The following is a 26,069-nucleotide window of genomic DNA, read 5'->3' on the forward strand; positions in this document are numbered from 1 at the left end:
GGTGGGCGGGGGACTAGAACTATGAGATCGGCGTCACTGAGCGATAAGAAGTCACAGAATCACGGGATTATGTAGCGTGCCACTAAAATATTTCTCCTGTATGGACGTATCATGGCTGCGCTAATGCACTAATCGTTCTCGCGGCTTGGGCAGTGGTGTATGCGCTACTGCCACATTCTGCTGAAGAATGAAAGCGTTGATCGCCGTAATATCGAATTGTTTGGCATTGGGTATATATATGGGCTAGTTGAAGAGCAACGGTTGCCCCTATACATTTTTCCGGCAATTATCCTACTTGAGTAGTTTCCAAACCTTGTTGTTCGCTGCCTGGACACGGCATTGGGCCAGTAAGCTAACGTCCCACACCCACATCCGGGACACCCCCACATGTGGGACACCCAAAAATGCCTCATCAACACCGCTAGCCTCTAACTTCAACCTCTTTTTTCTTTACCAATATCGATTCAATCATTACGATATTTTACGTACGTCTTCTTTACACTAATATGAGTCAATATACCGAAGATGATATTTATCGAGCTCTTCAAGCAATAGCTACCGGTCAAAGCCTCCGAAAAGCAGCATATGAGCATGGTGTCCCAAGGTCTACTCTTTCACGACGGATTCAGGGAGCCCAGTCAAGAGATATAGCCTTCGCTGACTACCAGAGGCTCTCTCCAGCCCAGTAATCTCATCTGGCTGAATGGGTTCGAATCCAGGCTGCCCTAGGCCTCCCACCAACCCATCAACAGCTCGAAGACTTCGCCGAGCGTATCCTACAGATCCACGGACACACCGAACCACTTGGAAAGAACTGGGTCCAGGCTTTTATCAAGAGAAACCCTTCAGTCAAGGTCCATAGAAGCAGAGCTATCGATTCCCAGCGTATTAATGGAGCCTCAGCTAATGTGATCAGGCAATGGTTCAAATACCTCGCTATCCCTGAGATCAAAGCTATTAAGACAATATGGATGAGACAGGTATTCTAGAAGGTAGAGGATCAAATGGTCTTGTTCTAGGATCATCTGAGACTCGTTCTATACGGAAGAAACAGCTTGGATCTCGAGCTTGGACATCTCTTATAGAGTGTATCTTGTGACGGCCGGTGTCACGATGCAACGAAACCCACTAGCTGTGGACCCGTAGGAGCACTGGCCATCTGAAGGCGGGATTGAAGATCCTCAGATGTGAGCCAGCCTGTTTTAGTTTCTCTTTCTTTCCTTGTCGAGAATCGTTAAGTCAATACAGTGCATTAGAGTGTTTTGACTCTTCAATTGTGCTCACCGTGACATATCTCTGCGACTGGTACTGTACTACCCCCACTTGTGATATACAAGGGGAAGTCTGTCCAGCAGCAGTGGTTTCCTCTTCCTCTAGACTTGACTCTATACGAAGCCTGGAGGTTTACAGCAACAGAGAATAGGTGGACCTCAGACTCTACGGCTATTGAGTAGCTACAAAAGATCTTTATTCCTTTAACTCAACCAGAGGACCCTGAAGAGACTAGGTTACTTATCCTAGATGGGCATAGTAGCCACGAAACGACAGAGTTTATGTACCTCTGCTTCATAAACAAGATACACTTGCTTTTCTTACCGCCACACACATCCCACGTTCTCCAGCCTCTCGATCAGTCAGTCTTTGGACCCCTCAAGGCAGCCTATAAGAAGGAGCTTGGTTACCTTGACTAATAGGATACTACTACTGTCGTAGGGAAGAGAAACTTTCTCCTCTACTATAGAAAGGCACGTCTAGAAGCATTGACCGTCAAGAACATTATCAGTGGATGGAAATATACTGGTCTCTAGCCTTCGAGCATAGCTAGACCCCTTATGAGCCCCCTGCTCCTTGAGAATACGTCAGCACCAATCAGACAGCCTAGTCAGACTTGCAAAGGGTACTCTGATAGTAAGGGTAGTCAGGACTGGGCGTTAGACACATCAGCAGTAGCCTGGTCAACGCCTAAGAGGAGATATGAGCTCCAAGATCAACTCAGCTTATTCAGCAAGCTTGATAGTGATCCAAATACCCAGCGGCTAACGTACCCCACAAGCAAGTTGGCCACTTTTTCTTGGCACCGTATGAATAACTTCAATAACTTAACTAAACTAAAAAATAATAATTCAAACCAATCGGAATCCTCTTCCTCGTACGTATCTTTATCATTCTCACAAGTACGAGCATTATGTCCGGGCTCTCCGCAGATCCTACAGCGCCGTCGGCGTGGTTCGGCCGGTCTCGTACGACGACGACTTACACGTATATCATCCTATAGCTGCTGTTCAATATCCCGTTGAAACTGTAAGTCCTGAGCGTCTCGTAAACTAAAAGATCCTCCATCTTGTAGCTGTCGATTTTTAGTCCTTCGACGACGGCTTAGCTCTTGATTAGCCTTCCGAAGTGTAGTAACCTCATCCTTAAATAAAACTAACCGATGCATAACAGCCGTCGCACCACGTGAAAACTAGTCAATAGCCGTAAGTATTGTCGTCGGGGAGCTATTCTGATGCTGTACGATTCTGTTTTTAACGTATTCAGACTGGGATTGCGCCTCGGTTGGGTTATTTGGAGTCTTTGATTCCCAGATTAAGGGGGCGCCAGACGAGCTCCCAGGAGGTGTAGGCGTATGTAGCTTAATATCCAGCTGTGAAATCACATATTCCAGGTCGTACGGAATAAGTCCTGTCCCCATGAAACCTGCCTGGATATTCGATTTAGTTATAGTCGTACGATACGCCCTATAGAATGCCGAAAAGAAATCCTCCTTCGAGATATGGGTTATATGCGCCCGTATTAGGTCTTCAATTTCTTGACTAGATTGTCGAGTATCGCGTCGAGATAGTAGTCCGCGTTTTCGGTTAGCTAGAGTTGTACGAGGGACATTGTAGAGTTGGGCAGGGCGTCGGATGCTTAATTCGGGTTTCGATTGAAGCGCCTGACACGCTAGAATCATGTCGCTTTCTTTCCAATTCGATCCCATCTTGGTATGTGTAAAGATGTTAATTAAAAGGTTGTTCGTACGGTGCCAAGAAAAGTGGCCAACTTGCTTGTGTGGCCAACTTGCTTGTGTGGCCAACTTGCTTGTGTGGCCAACTTGCTTGTGGGGTACGTTACTCTTTCGGAAAGTTCAAAAGGGCTTTGATGAGAAGGACTACTAGTTAGCTGTCGCACAGCGAAAGATTAAGGCAATAGAGGCAGAGCTCGAGGCTAGTAGGGCTAGGAAGCGGAGGAAGGTCAAGATGAGCCCAAATTCGAAGTTTACTAATATCAAGGCTATTCGGAGGGCTCAAATCGAGGCTAGTGAAATTAAAGATAGCACAGATGAGTCTAGCGAGTCTGAAAACCCTAGTGACGGTGAAAGCTGTATTGTAGTCGCATCAGAATAAGTAATAAAAAAGGTTGAAGTTAATGGTTATAATATACAGCGTCATTTTTAGGGCGTCCCACATGTGGGGGTGTCCCGGATGTGGGTGTGAGACGTTAATTCCAAAATCTCAATTGTGATTCCGTGAGCACAGACTTGCTGCTTCATTCTCGAACGTGAAGTTACCATGTCTAATAACCTAGATCAATTTAACGCACAAGTTGATGATACCTGATTAGGTAATCGCGTCTATCTTGTCTAATCCCATCCTATATCCAATGACATCAAGGCCGACCTAAAGAGAAGTCCCAGTAGCCTGCAAACTTCGATCCAATGTTGCTTTCCCGGCATGTGAGACCCTTCAAGTCTCAACATTGAAGATGTTCCCAATCCATTTCACCCTTTCAGCCATAGCTTCGCTGGAGATATCAATGTCTGGCCGCGCAGCAACAAATCCGTGAGTGACCCCTGGGAAAGACCTGAAAATCGCCTCGCCACCATCCCCGTTGATCTGCTCCGCGAACCTTTGGCCTTCATCATGTAGCGGGTCAAACGTCCCGGCTTCGATGTAGGTCTTTGGCAGTTCACCAAGGTTGACCGCCCGAGCCGGTGATTCGAGCATCGAGACCTCTGATCCTTTTGCTTGGGACTCGCCCAGGAGCCATCCCCAAGCATACTTTGCCAGCGTTCCGTTGAAAATAGGCCCATGAGTGATGGCTTTGCACGACTCCGTCTCACATCTGTCGTCGAGCATGGGGGCTTCCAGAAACAGACCGCATAATTTGGGCACCGGTCTCTGCCTGACGAGATCCTCCCTAACCATCAAAGCCACGGAAGCCGCGAGGCAACCCCCGGCTGATGCTCCGTACAGCATGAGTCGGTCTTGGTCAATGCCTAGCCTTGCACGCTCGCGCCACGCCCAAAGCAAGCCGAAGTAGCAGTCGGTAGCAAGCTGAACTCCTATATTTTCTGGTGCTCTTCCATACTCCACGCTGATAGTAATAGCGTTGAACTTTTCAACCCACAGTGGTCCATTGACGTCAAGGCCGGCGAATCGAGTAGAGCCAACCATAGCACCTCCATGGATGAAGAATATACACGGCCTATTGCTAGGAATTTCCTCTACCCCGGCTGGCCGAACCACCGTAACTATGATCTTCCGTCCTTCGTCATCCTGTCGGGGTGCTTCTACTTGGTGCTCTGTGATGGACACTTCCGCGTTCTCCTTGAGGCTCTGCTCACAAATGGCCGATAGCTCTTGCCTCTTCCTTCTCTCCTCCACATGGTCGTAAGTCTCGAGCTCTGTGTCACGCTTGCTCAGACTCTCTTCGACGGCGTCCTTGAAGGCAGGGTGTGGTTCCCCGCAGCTGGCCGCCATCTTCCTGACTGAGCCTCTATCTCCCTCAAACTGGGCAAAATGCAAGAAGAAGGCTATTATGTTGGATTCGGGTACACTGATATATGATTTGGGCGCGGGGTTGTAGATTACACAGCGATATTGCGCAACGACGTTCGAGTCCTGTGCCGGAAAAATGGGTATGATGGAGTAGAAAAAGTAATTCGGGGCAAATTTCACTCGGTGATTCGGGCACAAATAGTTTTTCGTCGGCGTCGTCGCTGCCCGTGGACAACCACAAAGGTTGGGCAAAGCTGTGTAAGCGAACAGGACTGTCGTGTAACAGTAACAGCCAAACATTCGAGCCAGCGCAACGGGTACCAGCAGCTCAGCCAGCTATACGTGTCAGGGCCGTTTCCACGGACCGTTATCGAAATGAAAAATTCGTCGACATTATCTTCCGATCGTGGTTGTTGTGGCTTCGGCTGACTTGTAATCCAGTGGAAAATTGAGGGCTCACTGTCGGATGTGCATCGGGAGAGTGGACAGTAAAATGTGTATGTTTGCAACAAGGGTATAAGAAACTAATTTCTCAGGAGGACCAGCCCCCCGACGTGGTCAGCTTTGTTTGGGCACGGCATGCTGGCCATTTTGTAAATGCGGTACGATTCAAAATAAACACAAATTACGACACAGAGAAGTGTGTCGATGCGATGAAAGCCTAATATGATTTCCACATCTCGTATAACAACAACCAACATATCTTGGACAAGCAAGAAGTAATACCACTAGTTATCCTGCTTTGCTGTTGGTAATGCAAAGGACTTCCCCAAAAGTGTTTGTTGGACGGTCACCCGTGCGTACCCTGCTGAAACCGCTCAAGCTCCTTCTTGTCCAGTGCCCGATGTTCGTCAGGCGCGTCAGGCGCGTCGGTGATTCAGCCAGGACAACAATACCCGGCGCATGTGTTGGGTTGGCTAGTTGGTGATAGCAACAATAGCAACTTTGACCAGGAAGCCCCCCACTGGTGCAGAATACTCGAGCGACACAATGCAGCAATCGCCGTCGAGTGCATCCCTGGGTCATGCGCGGCTGAAAACACTGCGGTCGCCTAGAAATCTTGGTTGTGAAATGGGAAATTGGGTTGAAGATGAGTCCCAACAGTGATACTGCCCCAGAATTAAGATGATCTGCATCATGCCTGATTTACGTCATGATTTGAACTTGGATTTATCTGCCAGATCGTGAGAATACTGACATTTTTACAGCTAACCTCTATCTGTCGCAACCAAAGCCTTCAAAAGCTCCCAGCAAGACTTGAAATGTCCTGCCAGGGTTGGTGGATGAGGGTGGGATAAGACAATGTGTGGAAAGTACCGCCCTATTCACCTCTGTTTCTCCTCGAAATCAGTTAGATGTTACCAATCACGTCGATGGAATAGGAGTGTATATCATAAAACGTGCCCATGTCATAGCGCGCTAATGCGATGCGACGCTGATGCATCTGCTTGAAAAAATGACTGATCGAGGATTTGAAGAGATGAGATCTGGATCATGTATTTTGGTAGATGCCAACTTATGCTTACCCCGCTATGATTGATAATTGCGACCACTAGTAGGTTAGCTCTGTAGTCCTTCATGCCATCCCAAGTGTCGTCTTCCATCTCATGTTGTTAATATGACAGCCCCCCTTAATGTTTACTTTCCTCGCACGACTCAGTTAATAATTTTTCCGTTATCAAAATAAAAAGGAAATAGAATTAATCGTCGTGTCCACTGACGTGGATTATCACCGAGTCGCGCACTTGTCCAACCTTTGAACTTCAACACTTATTTCCTTAATAACAACATAATGTCAGTTCAGACCTAAGAATCTAAAATTAACCTCGCTATCGAAGCTATCCGATTGACTAAATACGACGGGCAGCGAAGCCATACGGTGCACCCGAGTCCTCCCTCCGCGATAGAATCTACGGTGGTACCCCGCGTACCGAAACCTGGCCGAATAGCATACTATTCGCGGATATAGAGGAAGTAGCTATTATTTAGCATATACTTGACTCGACTTAAGAGGGTTTCCTCCCCGGACAGAGGGTGTGAAAGACATAGCTAATTCTGTTCTCGCGACGCGGGGTACGCGACGCGTCGGCAAGCTCTATGCGCATCGCTTCGTAAAGCGGTCCCTAGAGTTAAAGACGCGTTTTCTATGACTTCCAGAGGGCTCTCTGCGAAGACCTCAAGATTGTTAAGGACTAGTTCCGGCTTGTATCCTACCCGTGAGCCCCCCTCTTCTACATACTGACGACGGGCAGTGAAACCACCCGCAGGTTTAAGGTGTGAAGATGATGGCAACGAATAACAAGATCCTCAACAAGACCTTACTATCCGGGAGGTGGAAAGAAATAACAAGATCAAGACCTCCTTGCCTTGATCGGAACGACAAGTACCTCAACAGGTACTAACAACTGTAGTCTCAGCAGGCTGGGGAAGAAAAGGAACCTCCACCTCAACAGGTGAAAGATGGGAACAATGGCCTCAACAAGCACAATCAGATATATAGGGGAACAGAAAGTACCTCAACAGGTACGTCAGACATTGAATGCCTGTCCAAGTAAAGAGAAATTGGTTCATATTACTGTGGAAAAGGCCGCTTGATTTCTATCTTTTTCTCAAGAAAGTGACTACGTACATAAGGTCTTAAATACCCTTCAAGATCGCGCTTACATAATTCGTCTGAATATCCCAAAAAACGAAAACGAGCACCCAAAAACCCTAACCCCACGTCAATACTAACCCTTAGGTTTCGTAAACGCTACATAACCCGATAGAGGCCCTCTCGTAGTCTGATTTTAGTACTAGCTGAATCGCTAGATATTATGGAAGCTCTCCGATCCTAAATTTCAATACTGTTAGCTACTTTACGAAGAGCATAACTCAATTAGCCAATAAGAATACCCTTCTAAAGTCTAACTGCTCTGGCCTTTCAAGGTAAATAAGGCACTAAGCAAGCGTCAGAGGGCGGAAAAAAACGCGTGTCCCGCTAGGAGGTACACTTACTATCGAGGATTCCCTGGATATTTTGGCCCGGAAGGACGCGGATACCTAGGTAAAGGAGGACAAGCTTTCAAGGCGGGGTAAAGAAAAGGCTAGTCCCTCGACTATATGGCGCTGTAGTAAGTAGAAGAGGACCGTACATTATTAATAGACTTGTCGATCGAACTAGAATTATCAGATATGTATAGCTCTGAATAATTTCCAATCAACTTTAATCTGTTGTAGATATTTAATTGAATTTGACATCATAGTATAGTAAAAAGTGCACGACTCGGTGATATGCGCGACTCGGCGTTAATCCACATTACTAGTATTATGTCGACACCACCTGAACTTAGGCCACTAGGTCAATTCACCAGAGTGTACACATACACTAACATTCGGCTTCACCATAGTTGACGAATATGCAGAGGAGCGTGTTATAGCCATTCCCAGAGCCACAGCCAGCAAGATAGCGTCGATATTTCTCTGGCTTACTGGCCAAGTCATCAACACAGGATCTGCTAGGAACATATAAGGCAGTCACCTATTCACCGCACGAAGGAGACGACAAATTCTTGTGCGTGAAGAACTGCAAAACTATTCTCCAGGCATATTCAAAAATCCTCAAGGCAGACGCGTCGTGTCCATGCTCGATGGACGAGCCCTAAGTCTAGGATACGGGTTCCGTACATTGAACCCAAAGTTATCGCCCTGCCAGTTAGTTTTATGCAGGCCAATCTGCTTCGGGCAGGCATTTTCCTGACCGTATGTGCTCAGTCCAACATCATGGACGGGAACGCCAACGCCGTATTCATCAGATACTTCGCCAAGCTCTGCTCAGGCCAAAAACTGAACGTATCTGAAATTTGGGTGGAGAATACTGATCGAGAAACACTGGTTCCGGTTCGTTCAGCAGAAGTAGCGCAACATTAGACCGTCTCGCGCAATTCCGCATTCCATCGCAGGTCTGACAACTGCCACCTACGGAAGCACCTTTATATGGCCCAGCACTATGGCGCTATTTCCATATTCCTGCATCTACCATCGCTGATCTGAAGTTTACTTTCTCTGATGAACTTAGCTCTTCCACCTCACCAAATTCAACGCCACCCTACGCATACACAAACGGTATCCTAATCGCCTTCATCTGGAAAATCACCTCCGCATCCACTCCTTCTGCTACGGCGCCGTCTACGCAGGCTCCCGCTTCTCCCCGGCGCTGTCGCAGGGGCACATGGGTTATGTGATCACCTGCGCCATCTCCTGCTTGTCAATCTCCGAAATCCTCGCCTCGCCACTGATTTCCATAGCACTGGCCTTGCGAACTACATTATCGGATAACACGACTCATCATCTCACCAGTCTAGTCCATCTCCTACGCTACGAAATACCGAGGATAAGACTACGATCAGCCATGGTGCGAGAAGAGATGGGAAGACGGAGGACTAGTTTTGTGGCAGAGGGGATCTATGAGGCGGATTTCGGGATTGACAGTGGGGTTGGGAAGTAGGGAGGACGGGTCCGCGGGACTGGTGGATGTGGAGAGGAGGCTCAGGTTGCATTATGGGAGAGGGCTAATTTACGTGTTGCCGAAAGGGAGGGATGGTGAAACGGTGTCAGGCGATCAGTAGGATATACCCCCCACCTAGCACACTGGCAAGACGACTCCAGCACTATCGAATTCTATTAAACGTCTCATCAGACGAAGCTCGTAGCGCTGGTTATAAGAGCGAAGTTGCTACAAGCATTATGACTTTCTGGGAGTCGAATTGAAGCTATTACTAGCACTAGGTTAGTCTGATCAGAGCGAAATAAAGCCTTCTATAGTTATTAAGACTAAGGTAAAGACGAAAGAATAGATTCTTAAAATAGCTAACGTAGTCCACAAGCGAACGGGTCACCCAACCGAACGGGTCACGCCAACTAGCAAAACATGGAATTCAACACGATTTCGCAACCACAACGATTTGATCCAGCGCTATTTCCACGCATTTCCTGCTGTACTTGCTGCGCAACGTCCTTTTGATCTTGAAGATCTTGTACGTCTTGTGAATTAAGTGATCCTCCAAGCCGTACTCGTGTTTTTTTGGCCCTGCGCCGCTTGCTAATTAGAGCATTTGCCTCTCGAAGTTCGGCGACCTCAGCTTGGAGTAAAGCCATCTTATGCATAATACTCCGCGCTCCTTTCGAAAACTGATCGATAGCATCGTAAATTGACGTCGGGGAGCTATTCTGATGCCTAGCAATTCGAGATTTAATAAATTCGGATTGCGAAGTAGCCTCGGTTGGGTTGTTTGGCGTCCGAGAAGCCTAAGGAAGGGTTTCCCGCGTAGGGGGCCGGGAGGACGTTGGAGTCTGTAATTTCACATCCAGCTTCTCAATAACAATATCTGGGCTTAAAGGCACAAGCCCAGCCCCTTGAAAGCCTGCAAGAATATTGCTTTGGGTCATGCTCTTCTTGAACGCGTCGCAAAATGCCGGAAGAAAGTCCTCCTTTGTGATATGCGAGTCGCGTAGCAGTCGGTTTGCCATATCTTCAACAGCACTTAGCCGGGGAGGAAATGCTTGCAAATCTAGCTCAATTATCCTTTGAATAATCGTATTTTCTTCTAGTTTTGTTAAATTCCGACCGTTGGCTTCGATATTGCGACGTGATTGACGTTTTTGAAGACGCGCCTGGAGAGTAGTATTCGAGACTTTGTAGATTGTTGCAGCACGTCGGATACTAAGTGTTGAGTCATTTCTGATAGCCTGAGTTGCAAGGAGTAATTGAGATTCTTTTTGAGCAGAATCCATCGAGAATTAGTTGCGTGGTAAAGTTAGGAAGTTTAGTTCTATTTTTTGCTATGGGCGTGACCCGTTCGGTTGGGTGACCCGTTCGCTTGTGGACTGCGTTATACCTAAATACATATGTATGTGAAATGTAGGAACTAAATCAGAACTAAGTACTTAACTAAGAAAAGAAGATCATAATAAAGCGGAAGAGGAGATGATCAAAAGAGTTGATCTGTCTCTGCGCACTTCTTGAAGAAAAGAAAAGAAAGCCCTCGCCGCACCTGTCACCTATTTACCCTGATGACCGGCCTTGCCCCACTACAATGGGAGTGTGGATTTTGTGACGAGTTTGTGGGAGGAAGAATGGGGATTCTGCATGAAGGGAGTGAGAAGTGGGCAGATCGGGTGAGCTTTGTCGGGTAGGGGAGTTCGTGCACTGGTAAATGGTAAATGGTGCAGAGAATTGAATTTCTAATTGACTTCGCTTCGAGTATGCGTGAAGAAAGAGAATCTTGTGGAACAAGAAAGGTTGTGGAACAAGAAAGGTAAACAAGACAGGAAACAAGAGCTAAGGCTCGTCAAACAAAACAAGCATATATCATATGAGAGCGTGGGATTGGCTGGAGTAGTGAGTTGAAATGCTATAAATGGCGCGCAATCAAGCTGTCAGAATAAATTTAGCATCGATTTTGTGTTAGCCGGCCGCTATTGCTCAATTCAACCCATGCTGACATAGTAATGCACAGACCCAACGGAGGTAGCCGCCTATAGCCACGACTTATATACACTACTTATATACTCTTGCGCAATATTTGGTGGAAGTCAGTTGCAAGTAAAAAGGGGCTTGGACAGCCACGTAATTATTTTGTGGCGCCTGCTTTAAGCGGATAAGTGGGCTGGCGACTCTGAGGTGGCTCTGTTCGGAAGGGCCTGGGCTCGAAACATCGCAGCTCCATATCGATCAATGCGATCTAGGACCCTCGTCAGCCCACAGCCAATCAGTATTCACAAATGCGCAGTTCAGCTTGCAATCATCGGGTCAGTAGCAGTAGCGCAGCAATTGGAGCCGTTCTATGTATAACGACAGAGCGGGTCGAGTTAAGTCGAACTTCGTTCGACGTGACGACTCAACTCCGGCATGGCCATGTGCATGGCTGGAAATGGACTCTTTCACGTTCGACGATACGCAATCTGGGGGCGGGGAGGACTAAGAGGACGGAAGGGTGGATAGGTGGGCAGTTGTAAGTCATGGTAATGGATGGACGGAACGACATTTTGGCAAGAGGTGATGAAGAGGCATTAGAGACAGATATGATTATAAGAATCATTTGATCGCGCTGCGTTCTTTCGAAACTATCTCATCACCACCATCACTACCATCTTCACCTTCACCTTCATCTTCAATTTCAACAACCACAGCAGGACTGCAATCCCCTTCTTAACAGTCAGGCAGCGCCAGATCGATCATCGCTTTTCACATTCATCAACGAAATCTTTCCATAACGATCATCCTTTTTACATCCTCATCACTCATTCATCGTCATCAAAATGAAGTTCCTCAACACCATGGTCGCCCTCGCTGCTCTCGCGGCCGCCATCCCGATCAATGAGCCCCGAGCCGGAACCAAGAATGATGCTCAGGCTCCCACTGGCACTCCAGCGGGAGTTCCCTTTGGAACACCTGCTTCGGGAGGTATGCCCTCGGGCACTCCTCCATCTGGCACCCCTCCTTCGGGAACTCCCCTGTCCGGTATGCCGCCGGCTCAGACTGGAGCGCCTCATAGCCAAGTCCAAGCTAGGGCTAATGCGAATGCTCGGGCTGCCTCGAGCGCAAAGAGCAAGCCTTCGGGCAAGCCTACTGGCACACCCCCTTCGGGCACACCTCCTTCAGGCACTCCTCCATCTGGTACGCCGCCGGCTCAGACTGGAGCGCCTCATAGCCAAGTCCAAGCTAGGGCTGATGCGAATGCTCGGGCTGCCTCGAGCGCAAAGAGCAAGCCTTCGGGCAAGCCTACTGGTACATCCCCTACTGGCACACCTCCTTCGGGCACTCCTCCTTCGGGCACTCCTCCCTCCGAAAAGCCGCCTGCTCAAAGTGGAGTTCAGGCCCGAGCCGACTCTACTGCTCGGGCACCCCCAAGCGGCACCGGCAAGCCCACTGGTCCGGCTCCCTCAGGCGCAGCTCCCTCCGGCACTCCTCCCTCAGGGACCCCGCCTTCCGGCACCCCACCTGCTCAGACCAACGTCCAGGTTAAAGCTGCCTCTACTTTCACTACTCTCCCGCGCCCTAGTGGCTCTGAAAAGCCCTCTGGCACTCCTCCCTCTGGTACTCCTCCAGCGGGAACTCCTCCTGCGGGTACTCCTCCCTCTGGTACACCGCCCGCGAAGCCTACTGCTACTGCTGCTTAGAGCGCTAGATATAAGCATGCCACTGGCATATTTCTTGTCATCTGGATCTAGGGCAATCACCCACCCCGAGTTTATCCTGTCGGCTAGGATGTGGTAGTCAATCATTTGTTATTTGTTGTTTGGCGTGGCTAAGATAGCGCATCATCTTTGGTTTCTTTTTGCATATATATGTACTTTTGGCTTTTCGGCATGATGGTGTTAAAACACAAAAATAGGCATAGGTTGGACGGAGCATGGCGGTCATGGTGCATATATAGTTAGAATAGCATTTTATAAGGCGTTATTTATCCCCATACTTGCGAATCACAAGATGCAGAGAAATGCATTTAGTGTTGGCTTGACTTCTCACTTTTGCCTCCTATATTTGCTCAAAATGTCAAGTGATTTCTCCCTTTCTCAGAGCTATATACTAGGAAGCGAGGAGCGAAATACTCTTTGTTCAAAGCACTGTAGTAGCAAGAGTAATAATCGGGAGATTTTACCATCATTGCGGCGACTTAAATGTTATGATAGTCTGCAATCGCGTGGTCTAACAGAGTAATAAACAGACTACAACCCATCTCGACCTATAATATGGCGGACGAGGAGATCAAGAGTCCTTGGGCATAAACCACCTCGGTTTCGCTTTCTTCAACTTTGTATCGATAGTATTGATTGAATAAAGCGGCAGTAGGTGAAGTCGATGTCAGCGTATGGATTGCACTTTTGGGACGCCCGAGGGTGTATGCTGGCGGCACATATAAGTTGTTTAACTAGTGCCAACCATGATGGGCTGCTGTGCTGTGATGACTTGACTAAGCTAAGATTTCCGGAATCTTCTTGGAAATAGTCTGATTTTTTTGAACAGTAAATAGTTAGGTTCACACTTGAAGATCTGATGCATTTGAAGAACCCCCCTTTTCCATATTTGTATTGAGATGAAAACACTACCAGGAAGCTGGCTTCGTTCGTTCTGTTACATTGTGCCATAGCCAGACAAAACCGACATGTGTTATTTGCAGCTGATCCTTCTTGGACCACCCCGCCAAAAGGCGAGTGGACCCACTCTGGCAGAATATGGTCATGTTAGCTGTTATGTATGAGGTCCGACAAATCCTTGCCGCGTCATGTTTAACTCCTGCCTATTGAGTATTGCGACCAGTTATATATGCCTTGTATTAAATCCAATAGCATCAGCGAAGGTTGTGGTCCATACGTGAAACTTCCGCTTATTATCAAAAGCACTGCTGCAAGTTTATAACTTCTAAACATGCAGTCTTTCGATATGAACCCGCAGCTTGTCATACCAGACCAGTAGGGCATGGGCAGGTGATAGCGGATGAAGTTCAACAATGGTCCCAATAACATGACGTGAAAGTCCTACAGATCCATGAATTTGGAAAGGGCCAAGGCTATGGCACATTTGGAATGTAAAATGGGCAAGTGACTCGGAGTAAAACTCGTGAACTGCATCACTGAGTCAGAAGATCTCGGAGGACACGAATTGCGGGCAGAAATGTCATTATTTTTGGGAATCCAAGCCCGGCTTGGAGTATCTTCATCGCTCGAGAGGCTCAGACTTGGAAGTTGACTGATAAGAAGAAACTGTGAAGGCCATAACCCTGCTGTCTCACTGTTGCTTATATTGGCCGCAGCTGCGGCGACTTGGATGTCAACTTGACTTCACAAGTTCACATTAAGCCGACAGGAACACGATGCGCTAGGAGAGCTGCTATCAATTGTAAATGACCTATGTGTGTCCGATATCACATCGTGTCTTGAGACTCGTAACGCTGGGCTTCCAAAGTTGTAGTTTTGCATCCCGAGGTATGTCACCAAATTTTTTATAGTAAGCCTGAATCTGGGTCCATCTGTTGGTGAAGTTGTAGGTCGCTGATATCCCATGGAGCCTCTAGCGAGAAAAGGTCTGCATAACTCGACATATTTCGTAGCAAGCAAATGTTTCACGGTTTGTTCTTGACAACGTATTGTCCAAATGTCTACCTCCTGTTCGTTTGCACGTGCAACTTTAGAACCGCAGGTGGCCTGTTCGCCTGAGGCAGTTGAGGCTAGTGAGCTCAAGCCCCGGCCCTTTCAAGCGGAGGAGGGGTGGCTGGTGTGACCACCTATTAGCCTCAACTACTAGCTTTCAATTTGGACTTGTCGATGTCTGAAATTTCGACATCCTCTCTGGACGAACCCCATCTTGTCCACGTATTTTCTCGACCTAGCCATCTGCAGCCTTCCATTGTACCATCACGACACACCTACTCGACACGAGCTATAGCTCCCACCTTCGATTTTATCCTTTTGTCGTCAACCCCACGGCACAAGTCTTCCCACGCGGCGCGACCCTCTTGAAAGCAATTTTGCGTGATCGATTCGCGACACGAAAAAAAAGCCCCTCGATACCCAACAGCCCAAAACCTCCTGCAGTCATCGCACGCTCGACTCGCGACCGACTAGACCCGAAAACCCCCCGATACATAAAGTCAACATGCCGTCGACAAATCTACCTTCCAGTTTCGCCTCTGCCGCCGCGGGCCAGAATAGCAGTCGTGATGTTCGAGGCAGTACTAGTGGCGAGTGGTATGTAGAATGAAGCTCCACTGCGGCACCTCACAGGTCTCAAGTGATTGATTATTTTGTTCTAAACATTTTACCCGCCATCTGCCCGATGAACACTGCTTTTATTGACGATCCCGCGCACCTACGCTGTGGATCATTCTGCTCTTCCCAAGCCCAGACCTGCTAACCTGTTTCTCGTGTGTAGGTCGCGTCAACGTCCGACGAATGGCACCTTAACCTTCCGCCGGCCGTCGACGACTCCTTCCAGCCAGTCTCTCAACCAAGCGCCTTCGACAGAGCCGGTCCAGCAGCTGGCAACCGTGACGGATGCATCGCCTGCACGTCAGACATACACGCGAGACCAGCTACTGGACATTTTCAATAACGCCCCCGAAATCGACGTATCCCACCTATTCATGCCAGGATGGAGCCCGGGGCAACTCAATGGAAACAGCGGTGGTACGCGGGGCTGGGGAAATCGTATTGACTCGCATGCCCCTCTGCCTCAACAGCCGGATGTCTGCTGGGATGCCACTGGATCATCTACGGCGAGCATTCTGCGAGAGCTGACCTCGGAAGAGAAGGATCGCTTCTCATCCGATGTCAATTCTCCTGTGAAGCCCCCGCCGCTACAGAACAAGGATGGGAATCATGTGGCTGGAGCACTGAACGGACGTAAGACATCCGTGTCCCACGGAGCACCTAACAACTTCTCACTTGCGTCGCCGTCGTCTGCCTCTAGGCCAGGCACGCGCCGACGAGAGACAACGGACACCAACCCGTACTCGGGAGGTGGCGGATTGACGTCTCCCACGGCGACCACTCCCTCATCTTCATGGTTTGGCAGGAAGCACGCCGAGGTCAAGGAAACCATGTTCGAGGAACCCGAAGAGAACCCCAATCTGCGCGAGGGAAATCAACTTAGGACCACTGCCAACCCCTTCGGTGGTCTGATTCGAAGCAATACCACCTCAGGTAACTCGGCGATTGGAGCCACAGCATCTCTGTGGGGCCAGCCTACCGGTGCAACGTCATCCATTGCGGGCATAGGCAGCTTCGGAAACTTCGCAATCCCCAGCTCTTCTGCCATTGGTGAGAAGCGACCTGGTAACACTCGAGGCGAATCACGCTTGGCGCATTTGATACCAAAGGACAGTTCCGACAACATGGCGGCTAGAGCGAACGAGACTTCGGCTGCTTCCTGGCGCGCTGCAGGACGTCCTCGTACCGACACGGATCCTTTCGGCGGCGAGGAAAGTTTGTCTGGTAGTGCCGTCTTAGGTGGTGCTCAAGACACCAGTCCGCCTTCCATGTCTCACCAATCCCAGCGGAATCAGGCCTTCGACACGCCGGTGAAGGGGTCCGCTGGTGATTTCGGCATGGCCGGTCTAAACCTGCTTAACCAGCCGACTGAACAGGACAACCAACCGTTGAGCCCCTCTGAAACGAATCCATACGCGAGTCCCCCAGGCGAGCGAGGTGAAGGAGGAGACGAGGCAGCAGATCGATCGCATGGGCACGGATTTGGTGGTACTGATCATGCGCCTGGCTTCGGTGGTGGTGTGTTTCCTCGACCACTTGGCCCAGGTGGCTTTGATGGCAGTGACCGCAGCCAAACTTCGAGCGTTGGGCCCAGGGCGTATCCATCTATTGGTAACGGCAACTTGTCGGGCTGGCCCACCTCGGCCACCCCTGATCGAGAGCGGTCAGGTAACCTTTTCGGCGGTGCTTTTGGTAGCTCTCTCTTTGGCGGAGATGTTCACTCGCCTTCGCTCAGCCACTTTGGTGGCGTCTTTGGTCCTCCTGGAACTACGGGTCTCGCTCCTTCTGGTTCTATAGGCCGTGGTAGCAGACTCGGTTCCCTATTCCCTCCTGCTATGCAGGCCCAGATGCAGGGTCACGAAACTGAGAGCCTTTCTGACTCCAGCCACGATCTCCGTCAAACCAACCCTCTCGGTGCCATAGGACGAAACACTTTTGGTGATCACACTCGCGATACTGGCAGCCCCATGAGGGGTGGCAGAGGCATGTTCGACGAATTAATCGCCGCTGCATCGCGCCCTCCCGCTACCTCCGAGTCAACACATGGCGGCATCACTACCACCTCTCAGGCTCAGGACTTCCCTCAAAGCAGCGGAACTCCATTCAATGGAACCCAGTCTTCTGATCCGCAGGCTCGAACTATGGTGATGCCCGATCGAATGAGATGGGTTTACTTGGATCCCGTTGGTCGGCAGCAAGGTCCCTTCACTGGTCTCGAGATGAACGATTGGTACAAGGCAAACTTCTTCAGCCCCGATCTCCGTGTGAAGAAAGTCGAAGACTCGGAGTTTGAGCCTCTTGGCCAGTTGATAAGGCGTATTGGCAATTCGCGCGAACCCTTCCTTGTCCCCCAAATCGGAATTCCTCATGGCCCGCCAGCACAAACAGGTCCTTTCTCTCCCAATGCCAGCGGGGCTGTTCAACCGCCTTTGGTTGGCGCGTTCCCGAGCTTTGGTCGGACTCTCACTGCACAAGAGCAAAATGACCTGGAGCGACGCAAGCAGGAGGAGCAGTATCTTATGGCTCAGCAACGCGATTTACTCTCCAACCAGCGAATGGCAAGGATCAGCCATCCCGGCCTGCATCATGCTTCTAGTGCCCACAGTCTGCAGAGCCAGCCCAGCTTTGGTAGCATGACTTCGCCCATCACTATGCCACCCCAGGCGCCCATCGGTCCTATCGGCGGGGCTGCTCCTTTTTTCGGTGGGCACCCCCCCAACCACCAGCCAGCCGGTCAGGGGAGTGGCTTCGACATGCTCCGAGAGGATGAGTTTGCGCGTCTGTCTGATCAGGAGCGACAGGTACTGACCGGCGTATTGGGACCGGGGGCACCGGCCCCAAGTCATTCTCAGGCACCTATTGGGGCTCCGTCGTCAGACCTGAGCTTTCGCAGCCGCCTCCCAGGCACCGAGGAACTCGTTGAAGACTCGGAGGGATTTCGTGGCCGTCTCCAGGAGTTCGAACAGATCCGGGCACAGCGTGATGCCCAGTTGGATCAGTCACGATTCGGGCTTCAGGGGAAGTCAGCTGAGCAGAGTCCTCCACCCACGTCAAGTCCGACTGCTCACCACACCGGGGAGCAATCTGCCACCGAGGAAACGTTGAGACAAACAGACGACGACAGCGAGTCTGTGGAGGAGAGCGACACAGGCTCTTTGAACCGACAGATCCAACAAGCTCAAGCCCAGGCCGCTGCAGCAGCCAAAATAAGCGGTTTGCCCCTGCCCTTCCCGCCACCCCAGTCATCGACCCCGTTACCGGCGCCTGCACCGCAGCGGGTCAAGTCCAATCTGCCGGAGCAGTATGCCACTAGCTCCCGATCCGAGACTCCCGAAATCACCCCATCGTCCTCATCAGCCACCCACCCGCCACCTCTGGCCCCATGGGCTGAAAAGGCGGTAGGGTCGCGCCGTGGCCCCACACTCAAGGAGATCCAGGAAGCAGAGGCCAAGAAGGCTGCCAAGGCCGAGGAGCAGGCTGCTGCTGTGCGTCGCGCAATGGCCGATCAAGAAGCCGCTCGCGAGCGTGAGAAGGCGGCAGCAATTGCGAGCGGGCTGCCCACAACTAGCACCTGGGGTACTGCTAGCCCGGTTGGCAGTAGTGCCAGTCCTTGGGCGAAGCCGGCCGCTCCCGGAATCGCAGCGCCGAAAGTTCCCGTACCAGCCGCTGACAAGAAGAAGACACTAGCCGACATTCAGCGCGAGGAGGAAGCAAGAAAATTGAAGGCGGACAAGGCGAAGCAAATGGCTGCACAGTTACCTGGTACCCCGTCTGCTGCAGGTCTGGGCAAGCGATATGCCGACTTGGCCAGCAAACCCAACGCTCCAGGTTTCCCTACGCCAGCTCCGGCGGTTGCTGGCGTCCCAGCTGCTTCTGCTGCCGCTACTACAGTGGCGGCGGTTCCTCCTCCCGGCTGGTCGACAGTTGGCGCCGGCGGCAAGGCCAAGGTTAAGATTCCAACTGGACCAGCAGCGGCTCAACCCCGAACTCCAAGCGCTGTGAATGTCAAGCCTGTCACTTCACCTGGTCCCGTGGCCAAGCCCGCTGTTAAGACCACGGGCGTATCAAGCTCTGAGGCTATGGACGAATTTAACAAGTGGGTCCAGAGTCAGCTGACACGGGGTATCACGGGTGTTACGGACAGTAAGTTCTGTGGTTTCCAGCGTATTTTAGTAATATTCTAACGTTGCGTAGTCAATATTTTCCAGCAGACTCTCATGGAGTTGCCTGCCGAGGCGTCTATCATCGCAGACGCCGTGTATGCCAACAGCAAGACCATGGATGGACGACATTTCGCTGCCGAATTTATCCGCCGCAGAAAGTTGGCCGAGAAGGGAGTGGTTGAGAAGCAAGGGACGACCGACGTTCTGGCCCAGAGCGCCAAGGCTGGGGGCTGGAATGAAGTCGCAAAGAAGAGCACCCACAAGGAAAATAACGGTGGTGAAGCCGCCCTCCCTGCCGGATTCAAGGTGGTCAACAAGAAGAAGGGCGGCAAGAAATAGGGCCAGTCTCTACGTTGACAACGAGCATGGTTGCGCATTACGCTCCCTACAAGACCTGTATTTACGAGTAGCTACAGAGCGATCGATGCGTGCAATCAAGTATGAGTATCAGCGATTTGTATTACCAGCTGAGGGTCAAGCAAAAATATACCACTTGTTCCTGGTTTTCTATGCAGGTCGAGAATGGCTGGTTATATGTATATCATTCATCTGGGACTGCCTTGGAGCTTGACCACCAGACAGAATTATGAATACTTGGTACAGCGTCTTCACACAGATAGGCTACCGAAGCGCACAGACCATATCGGGATTTTGCCCCTCCTTCCCCCACCACGGAAATTTTGAACCTCAACTTTTTGTGATGCAATATCTCGGACTTTGGGATAGTATGGCCGAGAACATAACTAAAAGACAACTGGACGCGGCGCATGCTTACAATTGAAGCTCGCAGCCAGTGAAGATAAATATCGACATACATACCCCAGCGAATTCCATCGCAGAACAAGGATCACTTGGAATCTGGAATTCAAAGATCGTTACACTCCCATCTACAGACCCGAGGACAGATCAAGTTGAAGGAGTTCGTCGCACATTTGAAGGATCTGATACTTTCTGACATGACCATGGTGGAAGACGTACGCTTCCTCTCTGCGTTCGATCACGAATCGGCGTCAAATTTGGTCAGCGCATTCGTTGGACACGTTGTCTCGAAATCGGGACCGACACCCGAGGAGGCAGGCGCTGTGGGGAAGGACGAAGAGCCGTCACCCGCGCTGAGCGGTGCCGAGGAGAATGATGCAATTCGGCTTGGCTCCGCGGCCTTGAATGCCTTTCTTCAGGCCAATGTCACAGGTCCGGTATTGGAAGGGACCCGGGCATGTGAGAAGACTTTCGGCGCCGCCTTTGAAAAACTGGAAGCAAGCGGCGCTGTTCAGAATCCTGGCAAGGGCGCAAAGAGCTCCATCCAAAAGCTGAGGAGGGCTTGCTTGCGGATTCTGGATACGGATGGTGTAAGTGTGTACGAGTACATACCGCACATCGAGCTGTTCTGTTTTGCGAGGTGGATCTTCACATCAGATGATGTTGACCTTCCCAGTGGTGCTGAAGCCGAAGGCAAGAGTTTGGCATGGATACGCTTTCGAGTTCACTTGTGGCATTTCAAACTCGTTTCTCAGCCTTCCCTGGGTCCAGGATCTCTCTTTACGAAAGTTGGGCGATGGACGGACGTCACGACCCTGCAGGAATTGGTGGAGCGTAGTTTGGAAGAGGCAGAGACGACTATATCACAAGCCGACCACAATAGCAAGGTTGAGTTTCTGCTTGAAAAGGCTAACGCGCAGATCATGCTTGGGAACGATGCCAAAGCCAAGGAGGCACTTCGTCAAGCTACCGAACTGAGTGGTTTCGTGTTTGCTCTCTCAGGGGCGTTAGGCAAGAGGACGAGGTTTCAGGAGACGAGTACCAGTCAGCTTGTCGTGCTTGCAAAGAGCAACGAAGAAGCTAACAACGGCGACAAAACATCGGAGAGGGTGGTGCCGAACGCACTGCCTCTGAATAACGACACGTTGCTAGAAAGGATATCGTTCAATACAGGTGGCGATACGGTGCAAGCAGAATCAAACCTTCCAACCCAACTGGAAGACCTGACTCCGGAGAACCAACCCCAGCTCAAAGCGCAGGACCAAATGATTCTTCTTACCGAAGCAACAATAAAAGACACATTCTCACCGGCGGATTCGCTCACCGCCGAGGAGGTCCTGCCTTTTGCCGTCAGGGTCATTGACGACAAGCCTGTGAACTGGCAGATTTACACACACGCTCTGCTGGTGCGGTCAAGGATAGAACTGAGCCGAAGCAGGACCCTTGAGCGCGCAGTTCTGCAGATGCAAGCTGTCGTGGATCAAGTTGTTGTTGGCACAGAGGCATCGAAGGAAACGGCGTCTACCAGCAACGAGGTTAAGGATGAACCCGATGGCGTTCCCGCGATTGAGATTTCAGGGGTTGATGGCGCCGCATCAAACCAAGCCATTGCTAACGTCCCTAAACCAACATCCTTCTTACCTGCACCCAAAGCAACCGAATCAGCGTCTGCTCAAATACGTTTACAATACGTGAATGCACTATCTTCGCCACCACGATGGCATCTCGAATCCGAACTGGCGTACGCTTGGGCGTCAGTTGGGTCTTTGATATCAGCACTCGAAATCTTCAAGCGTCTTCGCCTCTGGGCTGAGGTGGCGCTATGTCTAGCTAGTAGTGCCGCTTCATCCGACGAAGATGGTCGTGGCGGTGGAGGTGAGGAAAAGGCCAGGGCTATTGTGCGGTGGAGGCTCTTCCATCGAACCGGTGCGTCGGCAACGGACAGCGATGAAGACTTGGATTCATTCGTTGATGCAGATGCATTGAGCTATAAAGACTTTTACGGCCCGGAACGCAGCCCTCCGCCTCCTAATGCCCCTCGTCTCTACTGTATCCTGGGTGATCTGGAGAACGACCCGGCTCACTACCAACGGGCTTGGGAGGTTTCAAACCGGAGGTTTGCGAGAGCGCAACACTCGCTCGGTGAGATGCATCTCCAAAAGAAGAACTGGGAGAGCGCTGCAGAGGCATACAGGCTCGCTGTCGGTGTCAACAGGCTAAACCCCGAGCTGTGGAACAGGCTTGGCGACATCGAGCTGCGACTAGGCCATTTTCCCGACGCTGCCGAGGCATTCCAACGATCCATCGGCACGAGCAATGGTGAGCAGGGAGGCGAAGATGCGCGGACATGGAGTAATCTCGGCACCGCTCTGATCAGTTGGTACCGCGAAGTCGTCAAGGAGAACAAGAACTCAAAAAAGATCCAACGGATCCTGGACGAAGACGATAACACAGAAGGCACTGCCAAAAATACATTTATTGAGGATCTCGAAAACAAGCCCGCCACCAAACGCGCGGCCGAGCTCGGAAAGCCATCGTACAAGCTCCTACAAGACGCTCTCACGACGTTCAAACGAGGCGCCGCCATTGCCAACGATAACTGGCGGATCTGGGACAACGTTATCACACTTGCAGCAAGCCTGATACCCAAACCCGACCTGGATGACGTCGTCTTCGGAACTCGCAACGTCATCCGCATCCGCAAGAGTGAGGACGCGCTAGATGAAAAGATCCTGGGTTTATTAGTGAGAGAGGTCGCTAAAGAGCCCGCCCCTGCGGGGGAGAGTGTGCACAACCCACCCCGCGGCTCACTCCCGCAGAAAGTCTGCGCAATGTTCGAAGACGAGGTCGTCCCGCTCATAACCACCAGGTCCGAAGTCTGGGCCCTTGTCTCGCGCCTGCGGGCATGGAGACGGGACTACGCGGGCGCTGTCGACGCAGCGGAGAAGGGGTGGAGAGCCGCTACTAGTGGAAGTACAGGGAGTACGCTTTCGGCTTCGGGTGCTACTGCCCAAGGTGGTGCGCAAGGAGGTGGTAGTTGGACGTCGACGAATAGAGAGGGCTGGGAGACGGTGGTTCTCAGGACGGGGGAGTTGGTCGCTGCTTATGAGAATTGGGGGCTCGAGGTTGAGGAGATTGGGGAGAGGTGGAGGGGGAAGGCCAGGAGTGCGGTTAGGAGTGTGATGGGAAAGGGGAAGGAGAGTTGGGAGGGGAGTGAGGGGTGGGGGACTTTGGAAGGGTTGATGGGAGATTTAAGATTGTGAGGGAGTGATAATGATGGTGAATAGATGATGAGATGCCTCCCGGCCAGAAAAGGGGGTGGTGTGATCAATCGGCGTATCTACAGTTGATTTCGTTCCGATGTGCTTGAGGTCGTGGTTATTCAGGCAACTCAAAACATCTGCGTTCAGGATCTCAGAAGGGACATTGATGAAACCACCTCACATTCGGGCCTTATTAATGACGCCGGTCGGTGAGGCTTCCCCCGCCATCTCCCAAAATAAGTCGGAGTCAGCCTAGGGCCTTCACTATAGTTACACAGCATGCAAATCTCATAGAGAAAGGATTCACTATGGTTACACAGCATGCAAATCTCATAGAGAAAGGATTCACTATGGCTACACAGCATGCAAATCTCACGGAGAAAGGATTCGGTCTGGTTCAAACAGCCAGGATTCTACACAGCCCTACGCCTTGCAGGCTATGATATTTGGCCACAATTTAGCAGGCTACGTATCTTCTTTCTTGCATCCCAGCTGAAGGTTGAAACAACGCATATTTTTACATATCTGCCGCGGCATGCCCCAAACTTCCCCAGGATTCGATCTGGACAACATGATCACAACGTCCTTGAGAAATAGAATGCATCCACAATGAACTTCCGGGTCACAGTTTTGGGTTTCACCTCCACCGAAGGCAGGATTGCATCTGAAGTAATCACCCACTGCACCAACCTATCCCAACTCCAGCACTTCTTCAGCCCTACCGAGGAAGAACAACACGATGCACTACCTTATCCCAATCCGACCTGGTCATCATCATTAGACTCATCTAAATGCCGCCTCTTCCTTATTGAATCCTCCTTCCCTCGCCACTACAGAGCTTGCAGCACCCCCTACAGCCTCGAAGGCCTCCTTAAGTCCCACCTAAACGTGCCCCAAGACCTCTTCCAGACGCATGCCTGGGAGCGGACTACCTTTGACTTCAACGAGATTATCAACTGCCCCCGGTTACCCACGGCAACCAAGTCAGGAAGGCGCTTCTCGCTGGAGTATTTCGAGTTATGGGACGTTGGGGCGGCCACCGGCGGGTTTGAAGATGAGATTAAGGGGTGGTGGGATGGGGAGAAGAAGAGACCGAAATTCAAACATGGCAGTACGAATATTACGTGTGCGGAGACGGGGAGGCAGTTGCAGTGTCATAAGTGGAAGAAGAGCGAGGGTTGGTTGTTGATTGCGCCGAGGAAGGTGTCGTTTTGGTATGTGGGGAGAGGGGAGGGTGAATGGGATGGTAAGTATTTAAAGGTCCTGGGTCAAGAAGTTGAGGACATGATTGCTAACATTGAGGTGTCTAGTGGTTATACTCTGTGATCCTGCACCAGGATGCATCAAAGTCGGGGAGACGACAAGCGAACTAAGTGTACGAGCATTCTACGGTGGATATCACGGCTTCATACCAGATGACGTCCTTGCCTCCGCCGCTCACGCCTCCACTTCGACCGCAACTACCACAGACAGCTCATCAACCCGCAGCGAGAACCAAAAACCCCTCACAAATACATCCTCAACCCAGTCCACCACCGAAACACCCCCTCACAACAGCACATTCGACGACCTCCTCTACTACTTCACCCACCACGCCTCCCTTATCCCGAACCTCTCGGACCCCCACTCTCTGGCTCTCTTTCCCCGAAAGTTAGTAGCAAGCCACTACTGCCAACTTCTCGGCTTTGTAAGCCACCAAACCGCCTCCATGCGGTCATCTGGATGGGCCGTCCAGCGCCGCACACAAGAGGAGATCGAGGCCTCGAATCAGGTCGAGACAGCGTGGAGCCAGTTCAAGTGTCCTGAGTACTTGGAAGCATTGAATACCGTTCTAGATGCTCTTGGTATCTCGGCTGATGAAGAATTGCGTAATAATAAGTATCATTCTTCTTCGTCGATTTTTAAAGGCGATCAAGTCGAAGAAGAGTTGGGGGGGCAAGCAAGAGGACAAAGGGAAGGGGAGGGAGGAATGACTGACTGGCGCTCCCCCACCTCCGACTTCCTCTTCCTACACCGCGAATTCCGTCTTCGCCTCAGCGAGTACGCCCGCATGACGAGCTCGCTCGCGGCCCTGAACGGGATTATTGGCGGGCGGTTGGGGATCCTGGAGGCTCGCACGGCGAAATCACTCACGTTGGTGGCTATGATTTTTGCACCCCCGGCGTGCGTGGCTTCAATTTTTAGTATACAGGGCAACGCTGCGGCAGATAGTAGGGGGTTTTGGCAGTATTGGGCCGCGGCAGTACCGTTGACCGTTTTGGTGTTTTTGGGAACCTACTTAGTGCATGAACGGGATGGGGTGAGGAGGGGCTGGAGGAGGAGCAGGGGAAAGTGGGTTGGGGATGGGAGTTAAGAGATGTGAGGTAGAACATGGT

At 50.9% G+C, this 26,069-nt stretch overlaps 6 protein-coding genes across 6 annotated transcripts; 5 read left to right on the forward strand and 1 right to left on the reverse strand.

Moving 5' to 3' along the window:
• Positions 1–3,725: 3,725 nt before the first annotated feature.
• On the reverse strand, positions 3,726–4,742 carry BCR38DRAFT_332287 (Alpha/Beta hydrolase protein; the record flags this gene model as incomplete). The annotated part of the gene is made up of 1 exon (XM_040855135.1): positions 3,726–4,742. One exon carries the CDS (start codon positions 4,740–4,742, stop codon positions 3,726–3,728), a length of 1,017 nt encoding a protein of 338 aa, XP_040720439.1.
• A 3,780-nt stretch (positions 4,743–8,522) lies between these two features.
• Positions 8,523–9,246, forward strand: BCR38DRAFT_406092 (uncharacterized protein; the record flags this gene model as incomplete). Its single annotated transcript, XM_040858013.1, has 2 exons — positions 8,523–8,639; positions 8,818–9,246. The coding sequence occupies 2 exons, from the start codon at positions 8,523–8,525 to the stop codon at positions 9,244–9,246; spliced, it is 546 nt and encodes a 181-aa protein (XP_040720440.1).
• Positions 9,247–12,059: 2,813 nt separating this feature from the next.
• On the forward strand, positions 12,060–12,920 carry BCR38DRAFT_406093 (uncharacterized protein; the record flags this gene model as incomplete). The annotated part of the gene is made up of 1 exon (XM_040858014.1): positions 12,060–12,920. One exon carries the CDS (start codon positions 12,060–12,062, stop codon positions 12,918–12,920), a length of 861 nt encoding a protein of 286 aa, XP_040720441.1.
• A 2,715-nt stretch (positions 12,921–15,635) lies between these two features.
• BCR38DRAFT_107520 (uncharacterized protein) lies at positions 15,636–20,135 on the forward strand. The gene is made up of 2 exons (XM_040853346.1): positions 15,636–19,652; positions 19,704–20,135. The coding sequence occupies exons 1-2, from the start codon at positions 15,884–15,886 to the stop codon at positions 20,009–20,011; spliced, it is 4,077 nt and encodes a 1,358-aa protein (XP_040720442.1). The 5' UTR covers positions 15,636–15,883; the 3' UTR covers positions 20,012–20,135.
• A 637-nt stretch (positions 20,136–20,772) lies between these two features.
• On the forward strand, positions 20,773–23,694 carry BCR38DRAFT_320480 (uncharacterized protein; the record flags this gene model as incomplete). Its single annotated transcript, XM_040854767.1, has 1 exon — positions 20,773–23,694. A coding segment is annotated over one exon (2,922 nt), but the record flags the coding sequence as incomplete, so codon positions are not given.
• A 609-nt stretch (positions 23,695–24,303) lies between these two features.
• Positions 24,304–26,047, forward strand: BCR38DRAFT_481625 (uncharacterized protein; the record flags this gene model as incomplete). Its single annotated transcript, XM_040863396.1, has 2 exons — positions 24,304–24,940; positions 25,005–26,047. The coding sequence occupies 2 exons, from the start codon at positions 24,304–24,306 to the stop codon at positions 26,045–26,047; spliced, it is 1,680 nt and encodes a 559-aa protein (XP_040720444.1).
• Positions 26,048–26,069: the final 22 nt, after the last annotated feature.

This window comes from Pseudomassariella vexata (assembly GCF_002105095.1).
Source record: "Pseudomassariella vexata strain CBS 129021 chromosome Unknown BCR38scaffold_2, whole genome shotgun sequence".
Taxonomy (NCBI): domain Eukaryota; kingdom Fungi; phylum Ascomycota; class Sordariomycetes; order Amphisphaeriales; family Pseudomassariaceae; genus Pseudomassariella; species Pseudomassariella vexata.

Coding starts and splice junctions, on each gene's coding strand:
- BCR38DRAFT_107520 (XM_040853346.1), top strand. CDS start 15,884: ATGCCAGGATGGAGCCCGGGGCAACTCAATGGAAACAGCGGTGGTACG. Junction 19,653..19,703: donor TATCACGGGTGTTACGGACA/GTAAGTTCTGTG, acceptor AACGTTGCGTAG/TCAATATTTTCCAGCAGACT.